The 9,527-nt window shown below is 47.1% G+C and overlaps 1 protein-coding gene across 1 annotated transcript in view; it reads left to right on the forward strand.

The window, feature by feature from the left end:
• Positions 1 to 9,034, forward strand: part of ETS1 (ETS proto-oncogene 1, transcription factor) — a 65,268-nt gene extending 56,234 nt beyond the window's left edge. Inside the window, exons 7-8 of the mRNA XM_029207989.1 lie at positions 4,580 to 4,698; positions 5,976 to 9,034. Coding sequence (XP_029063822.1) covers positions 4,580 to 4,698; positions 5,976 to 6,191 — 335 coding nt within the window. The 3' untranslated portion in view covers positions 6,192 to 9,034. The remainder of the gene's footprint in view (positions 1 to 4,579; positions 4,699 to 5,975) is intronic.
• The last annotated feature ends 493 nt before the right edge of the window (positions 9,035 to 9,527 follow it).

Raw genomic sequence — 9,527 nt, forward strand, 5'->3', positions numbered from 1 at the left:
GCTGTCGGAGCCGGTCTTGGTGCAAGCAAAGCATGATGGGAGGCTGCCCGAGAGAGCCGCTGCCCCGGGCTCCACTCTTGTGTGTTAACCTCGCGCTGGGCACAGGTGACAGAGTGAGAACTTGCAGCTGAACTGGAAAGGAAAAACTGAAGTCCCACCCTGACCCCCGTTCATGAGCAGTGAGCTCATTGCCATGGCAGGCAACCCCCAAGCCTAGAAACTGAGAAGATACCTATACGTGGCCACACGGAAAGAATTATTATCCTGAGCATCTGGAGCGCCTTTCTAACATCCCATCCTAGCCCGTTGCTTTCCTTTTACCGAAGTTGCTCACTTCTTAGCCTCGGAGCAAGGGAGTAAAAAAGCAGGGGCTTTTAAATAACCATCCCTGTCTCATTGAGATGGATATGGGGATCTCCTAGTCCCTAGACAAAGAAAAGGGACATAAACAACCAAATGAGTAAGACTTTACTTGAAGCTTCGCCTTAACAAAAAAAGAGATTGTAGCCTTGGATTTGAAGTGCTTTGAGGGTCGCCTCTGAAGGGAAGCATCCTCGTGAGACTTGCTCTGCTGGCCTGCGGTCCCTCCAGGTACCCACCTGATATTATCTCTTCTGAGATTGTGTCACAGTCTTCAGATCAGGACTGTCAGTGTTGCGCTAAGAGTTTTCCTCTTCCCCCCAGAAGCCGAGAAGAACAAAGCAGTCAGAGGAAATTCCCCACTGCGGCCAGGGAGGGGGTTGATGGCGGGGTAGGGGGTGGTGTGTGTGAGTGGGGCAGGGGCCCTCCCTCCCGCACCGCCTGGGGGAGAGACTTCCTTCTAACAGGGACCCCTCTGTTGTTGCGGTTCAGAGCTCTGAAGCATAGTTTCCCAGTGATGCCACTGGATTCCTGAAGTGTGACACCCCAGGGCAGCCTGGTGAAGGCCGCTGTTGACTGCCTCGGGGCCCCTGGACAGGGACACCATTGTGAGTCACATTTGGTGTATGAGCTCCCCCTTCCCATGACTGGCACTATTCTTAGTACCATTCTCTGCTCCCTGGGACAAAGGTCATTGGGACCACAGTCCAGTTGGGTGGGTGTGTGGGCCTGGGCCCAGAGCGGAGAGGAGGTGCCAGGAAAATAGAGGAAAAGGCTTTACCACGTGAGGGCGTGTCGGAGGGAGGGCACGGGATGGAGCCCGGCCCTGAGGATTTGAACAGACCAACTCCAAGCGCTGCAGAAACAGCCCCTGGGAGAGCTCGGACCGGGAGGGCCAGCCTCAGCCATTGTTTGCACAAGTCTGGGGCTTGAGAACTTCCCTTGGGGCTGGACTCGGGTGCTGGCCAGGAGGTCAGTGTCACCAGGGACCCCAGAGCCACCTCCAAGTGCTGGCCTGTCAGGTGGCCCTGATTTCCCCTCCCAGGCCCTCCCACAACCCCGTTGTTGTGGAAACAGGCTCCCATGTTGGACTGTCCACTGGTCCAGCCGGCGGACAAGCCGTCCTGACGCCCACATTCCTGCCCTGACCCAGCGTTTCTGGCCGGCAAAAGAACCCCACGTCCTTCCCATTTCTGTTGCCTCCACAGCCAAAAGGAGGGTCAGGGTGTCAGCAGAAGTGTACAAGAGAGGAATCTCTGGGAGGCATCACGGATCCCTTTCGTTCGGGGTCACCGTGAGCGCTTTCTGAAGGGTTAGCAGCAACTTCCAGAAAGCCCTGGGTGGGAGCCCTGTGTGCGTGGTTGGCCTGAGTGGGCTGGCTGGATTCTTCCTCAAGGACTGAGGAAGGAGCCTTGAGCTGACATCACCGCTGTTTTGACTTTGCAGCCCAGCAGAGACTCCCCATCTCAGGCCCTGTGCTTTCTTTAGGCATCTGGTTTTCGTATTGATCCTCCCCCTTCCCTTCTGTAAATAGGAAAAAAAAAGAGTTAGAGGACACCACACCTAGGACCTGGCCTCCCAGTTCCCAGATTTCAGTTTTATGTTCCTTATGAGCAAAGGAAGACTCACAATGACGGAAAAGCGAAAACACCCACATGCGAGGGCTCACCCCGCCCTCGGCCACATCCATAGACACCAGGGGTCAGAGGCACACAGAGAACAGTCTGGAGCTGCAGGGCCTGCGGCTCAGACATCTCAGTTCGGGAAGCGGCAGCATGAGCAGTGGCAATAGTTCTGTCTGACGTCCCTTCCTCACGCGCCGGTCCCAGCGACGCTAATCAAAGCCCCTTCCCCACTTGATGGCCGCACGTCTCGAGCGTGGAGGACGGAGGTGGCTCTTGGACCGCCCTCCCCGGACTCGGGACGTGCTTGCTGTTCCCAGCCAATGGCCAGGACTTGCCTGGGGACAAGAATCCCCATATTTCTTTCCCTTTCCTCAGCTTGGTATAATTAGCCCCCCTTGTCTCCCCAAAGGGATTTTAAGACAAGTAGTGTGGGAGAGGTTTTAAGGTAACTAGTGGGGGGAGAAATAATGGAGTTACGCAGGCTAACGGCGACCACGAGGGGACCTGACTGGGCTGGAAGTGCCACCTGTGGCGGTGGACACCAAGGTCACTAGTGACGGCTGTCTGGAGGACCACTGGCCGCCCAGTGTCCTGGACTGCTTGCTGTGAGAAGCGGGCAAGAGAAGATGTGTTTAGAAAGCCGGGTCCTTTGATCCCTGGGACCACTGCAGCCAGCGGGCAGTTTAGATGCCAGCTTCTGGGCTGGTCTTGCCTAGGGGCAATGGAGTGTCGAGATGAAGAATTTGGGCGTCAGGCTGCCTGGGTTCCAGCCACACCACTTCTGACCTGCGCGGCCTTGGGCAGGTTATATAGCCTCACAGTGGGTCAGTTTTCTCTGCTGTAAAGTGGGAGAAACGAATACGATAACAACAGCCTCCACCCATGGACTTATTGTGAGGGATAAATAAGATGCTATAAAGCATCGCATGTTACTACGGTACATAGTAGGTACACGATAAATCATAGCTGCTGTTCATATTTTCCTTTGCCAGGTGTCTGAAAGCAGCACCCCACTCTCTCTCCTGTCTGTGTTATGTGGTATTGACCCAGGAGAGGACCGTGAACTCCCTGGCTTATTTACATAGTTTTGGACCGTAGTAGTTGATTTTTCCTTACATGTCTCGTTTCAGGGATCCTGTGAGTATCTATACTCATTCTCCACTTCTTCAGGGAACCTATTATGTCACAAGGGCTATTATAACTGCGTTTTTCTTATTATTTTGCCACCAAAAATTCCATAGCGTTTCTTAATAGAAATCTCTTTTCTTACTCCTGTCCATCCGGATGACTTCTTAGTGATTCCTCATAGGAAGTCACTTTAGGACATTACTCCAGGCAGAGGGTGGTAGCTGGTGACTATTCAACTGCTAAGAAAGCTGCAAATGTGTCCGAGCTGTCCATGAAATTGTTCTTCAGCGAGGGGTAGAAACAGAGAACCGTAAGGCTTTACCGGTGTGGCTCCTGGGACTGTTTCCTCAAACGTTAATATATTTTGTAGGCATTTGCTGAATCATTTAATTCTAGAATTTGTGTAAGCTGTTTCTTGCCAGATGGGTTTAAAGTACTCAGAGTGAGAATGAGGTAGAGATATTTCGTTTTCCCCGTTGAGCCTGGGCTGTGCTGAGGAGGGACCACTAGGAAGCTGTTGCTATAGCAGTTGCTTCTTTGGGCTGTCCCAGAGCTCAAAGGAAGCTCCCCGACCAGCTGCTCTTTGCTCACAGGCGTCCATCAAGGTTACCCTGGTGCCTGGGAGTCAAGGTCCGGGCAGTAGGCCCACCATTCTCTAATTGTGCCTGGAGCAACGTCACATCACTTTCCTGAGCACCTTTTTCTGCACCAGTAGAATGGAAACAGTCAGCCCAGTGGGCCTTGCCTATAAGGAGGGTAGAGAGAGGCTTTTAGGAGCAAGCAAGGTGGTGCATGTGAACGTGCCTTATAGACGTGTAAGACGTAACAAAAGTTTGCCCTTAGAGGTCGTAAAGGACATTTCTGTTTTAGACTGAGAGGCAACGTAAAGCTTGTTTCCTATTGAATCTCAGTTTACTTTGGATCAGACAAATTTGAAACTCAGGTTGAAGATTAGAGTCTAAAAAAAGTCAAGTTTTCCTGTATGAGTTAGAGCGTGCCAGGCTTTCTTCATCTATATGGACTGGGTCTTTCCTAGCCGCACTGTGTCCAGATTGCTTACGGGCTTTGACTTCTGATTGGAACTGGTAAAGGCATTCCTTGCTTGGTTCATACCTTGAGTCCTTTGTAAGGCAAAAATAATGACTTGCTGCCTTGGAATATCTCAGAGGAGCGATACAGTGTTTTCTTTCTGGAGTTTGCTTAGCAATAAAAACGGACTGACCCTTAAGTCGATCCAAATAGGGCACTTGCTATTGTGTGTTAAAGGCTGTTCTGGTAGGAATTCTTCACCTGTTCCGTCTGTTCAAGCTGCTAGCGCCTCCTGTACCGCTTGCGCTCTGTGCCGCCTTCATTTTCCCCTGGCTGATGGGCTGAGAGGGGAGGGGTCGGGAGTGCCCTGCGATGGGACTGGCTGCTGAGAGCGTGGAGCATCTGGTATGATGATTCACCGTGGCTTGTGTCTCCAGGCAGTGGACCGATCCAGCTGTGGCAGTTTCTCCTGGAACTACTCACCGATAAATCCTGCCAGTCTTTTATCAGCTGGACTGGAGATGGCTGGGAATTCAAGCTTTCTGACCCAGACGAGGTAAGAAGGGAGTGACTTCACAGAGTCTCCTGTTGAGGGAGGATGAGAGAGAGCTCTGGAGATGGGTTCTGGGGGGTTGATGACATTTTCTAGGGTCCAAATCCCAGCTCTGCCACCTGCTGCTTGGGTGACCTCGTCTGAGCCTTACTTTCATCATTTGGAAAATAGTGAAAATATCTACATTGGCCATTTGTTTTCCAGGATTAATTGATACGATGCCCATAAAGTGCCTGGCACCTAGTAGGCCCTTGTAGACACAAGTTGCTTTCTCTCACTTTGCGCCCTCCCTGGTCTTGTGGCTCTGTGAATATGGAAGGGGTCTGACAATTTGAGAGGCCTTGGAAGATTGGTACAATTTTCACATTAACTTGTGTTTTCATTAACAAATGCTTTAGTGAGGGGAGGAGGAGTAAATTGAGTTTGGGATGAACATATACACGCTACTATTTATAAAGTAGGTAACCAACAAAGACCTATTGTATACTACAGGCAACTCTACTCAATATTTTGTAATAACCTTTAAGGGAGAAGAATCTGAAAAAGAATATATATATATATATATATATAAAATATATATATATAATATATGTCTTATATATATATAATATATATATTATATATATGTTTTATATATATAATATATATATATAAAAGTGAATCATTTTGCTGTACACCTGAAACTAACACAACATTGTACTCAATTATACTTCAATACAAAAACAAAACAAAACAAAAAAACGCTTGGCGAGTGGTTGCTCTGTGCCACGCCCAATTCTGAGGATAAAGAACAATGAACAAGAGAGACAACCTCTCTCTTCCGGCAGACATGAGGAGCCCTGTGCCCAGTACAAAAAAAAATGCTTCCTGTTGATGAAAGGCAGGTGTGATTGCAGCTCAGCCGTCCATCCCTTGCATTAGATTTCATGCTTTCAAAGCAAGGACATTCTATTAATAATACAGGGTAAGAGGAGACACTATAGTGTTGCTTTTCTTTTTTTCTTTTTTAAGATCAGATGCTTTAACTCCATTCCCTAGAAGTTCAGGGCCACTGTGTTTTCATCAACTCAGAGAATCAACTTCACTGTCATTGTTGCCCAACCCTTGTAATTCGGAATTCGGAAAAGATTGGTCAGAAAAGTAACTTCTACGTACGTGAATCTCTAACCCTTTCTTGAACATCATGGGTCACCATGGACGGGTGCAGGCAAATAAACATGTACATTTGGATTATCCTGTAGATGTTTACCCCTCTTCCTTTTTTTAAAATTAAATTTCAGGTGGCTAGGAGATGGGGAAAAAGGAAAAACAAACCTAAGATGAATTATGAGAAACTGAGCCGTGGCCTTCGCTACTATTATGACAAAAACATCATCCACAAGACGGCGGGGAAACGCTATGTGTACCGTTTTGTGTGTGACCTGCAGAGCCTCCTGGGGTACACGCCCGAGGAGCTGCACGCCATGCTGGACGTCAAGCCCGACGCCGATGAGTGATGGACACCAAGGGGCCAGAGAAACTCTGCTGAGACATTTCAAAGAACAACCACGTTGGTCGGACTCTTAATTTTTAATTGTTATTCTATTTTTAATTTTCCAGAACTCATTTTTTTACATTCAGGGGTGGGAGCTAAGTAAGCTGCAGCTATAATCAATTGTGCGCCGTTGGAGGAGGAGAGCCAGGACTTGTGGGGTGGGTGGGACGGGAAATTCTTGAGCGGATTTTCAGGAGAGAGACAAGGGCCTTCTTAGAAGCTTGAAGGATCTGGCTTAAGGGAGGAAGAGACTAACGTGTCCAATCATTTTAAAAAAAAAATCATCCACAAAAAAATAATGTGTCTTGAGTTACGGACCTATTAGCAAAAGAAATTGATGCATCAGGAGTCATGAGACTAATAAAAGGCAATTAATTTCCTTTTGTTGTTAGGTCTGGGAGGGTGAAAAAGAGGGAGGTGGGGTAAAGCCTTTTTTTGGGGGATGCACTAAAAACCAAGGACTATTTACCTTTTATTCTACTTTCCAAACAAAGATGGACTTCAGTGGGGAGGGACCAAAACGGTTTTTGTGTTAAAATTTATTCTATTAAATTTTGTGCCAGTATTTTTTTTTTTTTTCTTAAAAATCGTCTTAAGCTCTCAAGTGGTCTCAGTATTGCTGTACCATGCAATCTTGTTTTTATATGCTGGCTGAGGATTCTGTCACAGTGAAAGGAAACTGTTTATATAGACCCCACTGGAAAGACAAAGCGCTGTCACTGAGATCGGGGATCCCAAATTCATGTGACTGATGTATGGAGGGAAAAATAAGGCCGATTTGGGTACAAGGGAACTGTGCATGTGAACTTCACCTATAAGTTTTTAAAAATTGTGATCACACCCTTCTACTTACTTGTCATTAGTGGATTCTCAGAGTCTGGACTTAACGTTGAGCTAAGCATTAAGTCTTCGAACTGAATGTATTTTGCAGCCCTGGTTTTGCACCACAGTAAATGTAGGAGCACTGTAGAAGTCATGGAAAGGGGATCGAAGGGGGAAGATGGACCTGGTTCTTTACTGGTTTTAGACCTGTAACGTACATGACTTGGAATAAAATCTGTATGCATGGGCATTACCCCTCAGGCCTTAAGAAATAAGTCCTGAATGCACGTCATTCCCAACTAACACTCTGTACTTTCTCCTTTGTGTATTATTTTCCCAGCATCCCACATTTATTGCTTCCCCCACTCTGTTGTTCAGTAGAGAGAGATGTACAGCTTTCTGATGGGTGAGTGAAAGAGTAACTACAGACATGACATGAGTTGGAGAGCGTCTGATAAAGCCATTTAGATGTCCTGAGTTGTAGGAGCCGTGGAAATGAAGGGAGCCTGTGAATACAATGGGGCTTGGCTGTCTTTGGGAGAAGTGCAAGGCTTTCCTTTGAAGAGTTTAAGGCAGCTGAGTCGGGCGTCAGGTGAGACTGGGTGGGCAAGCAAGGTGCATAGCACAGATGCTGTGGGGGCCCTGTGCTTTGGATCCCTTATTCTGGCACAGGGTAAGTGAAGGTTAGTAATTGCAGAGGAAGGAAGACTCGAAGGGATATAGGAACTATTAGGAAAGGAGCTGGGGTGTAGGAATAAGGTGGTCCATGGGATTCAAATCTACTTTTAGTTCTCCCAAAGTTGAACTACAAACATAATCAACTGTGGTGTTGTAAGGGGTCACCTGAAAATGGAGTTTGGGGAGAGAGGACCAACATCTGACCACTAAGGAAAAGCGCCTCCTGTAACTAGGATCCTCCCCCCTTCCCCGGCTGTACAGGTGCCTGATTCAAAGGAAGGTGACAGAGGGATGGCTTTTTGGGCTTCAGTGAGGAAGGGGAAGAAACATTTAGGACGGGCTCCAGCTGAGAAACTGGAAGTACTAACTACCTTCTAGCGTAGCTTCAAGAAAGTGGATTGTTTTCTCCCAGGTCCTCTTGGAGACCCCGAATGATCAGGAACTTAGCTCTGTGATTCACGCGTTTCCTCATACTGAGAAATCGGAGCGTCTGCTTGGAAAGCAAAGGCTGAATTTAGCCCAGCTGTGTATTTTGATCTTCTTCCGGATGCAGGTGCCTTAATGAAGCTCTCGAAATATTTTAGGAGCTGCTCAGGGAGTGCTAGGCAGAACTGTTTGGACTACATTGTTTTCTCTTAGATGATGTGATCTCTGTTGGGCACTGGCAAAGATGTGTGTACGCCTGCATGTGTGTGCATGCGTGTGCGTGTGCGTGTGCATGTGTGTGTGTGTTTGCAGACATGCAAAACTGCAGCTGAGAAAATCCCGGGGCTTTCTTGTGAAGTCTTTCCACATTTCAGTGGTGGGTGAGAGTAGGACCAAGGCCGGGCATCGGTCACTGCTTGTTTGCCACCAGGCATAAAATCACTTTCTCAACTCATCAACAACCTTCCCTCGTACAATGATGCTGAGAACTCCCCCGTGTGAGTCCTGCCATAATTCCCTAGCAGATAAGATGTAAGCAAGTGCTTCCTCATGCCCTTCAGCTGCTTGTTTGCTCAGATGCCCTTTCTCTCTCAGTGCACCGTTTTCAGTATTTGTAGATAGTGTATGAGTTCAGACAGCTTTGTCGATCTGGCCAGATGCTTTTTCTCCTTCTGTCCAAAGGCCAGAGACCATCCCAGGAAGAGTGGTGGGTGGTTTATACACTGGAAATGTAGCAGAATTGTTGGAGTTCTGCTTTAAAAAAAAAAACAAAAAAAAAAACATGTTAACTTCAGAGGAAGGATGGGCAAATCTGGTTGAGCTGGGTGAAACTCTTATTTTCCTGGAGATGCCTTAACCTGTGTTGGTTTTGGCTGTAGGGTTCAGGGTCACTTTTGTTCCCTTCTGCATTCAGGGGAGGGACTTCCCTACACAGAGCCCTGGTTTTGTGGCTTTGGGGATTGGAGGTAGCATTCAAAGATCAGATATGCTTTTCCTCACTTTGGAGACGAACACTCTGGGTTTTAGAGCATTAACCTGCCTAATCTTCATGGTGAAAATGACACCTTCTCTATCCTAGTCATGCTGTGCATGCTGCTTTCTCTGTTGGGGTCTATATAAATGTGTTGAACTCTTATCTACATTCCAAAGAAGTTTCGAGGAACCATAAATATATGTATACATATACATATATAAAATATATATATTAAAAGGAAATTATCTCTATCAGGAATACTGCCTCAGTTATTGAACTTTTTTTAGAATACTTTTTTTTTAAGCTCAGAAGTATGGGGTGAAAAAGATGTTATATTGTGTTTGACTATTTTCCAACTTGTATTTTCATATAATTTATATTTTTTAAAAGCTGAAAATT

Source organism: Monodon monoceros, unplaced genomic scaffold (assembly GCF_005190385.1).
Source record: "Monodon monoceros isolate NGI ecotype Baffin Bay Population unplaced genomic scaffold, NGI_Narwhal_1 Super_Scaffold_7, whole genome shotgun sequence".
NCBI lineage: Eukaryota > Metazoa > Chordata > Mammalia > Artiodactyla > Monodontidae > Monodon > Monodon monoceros.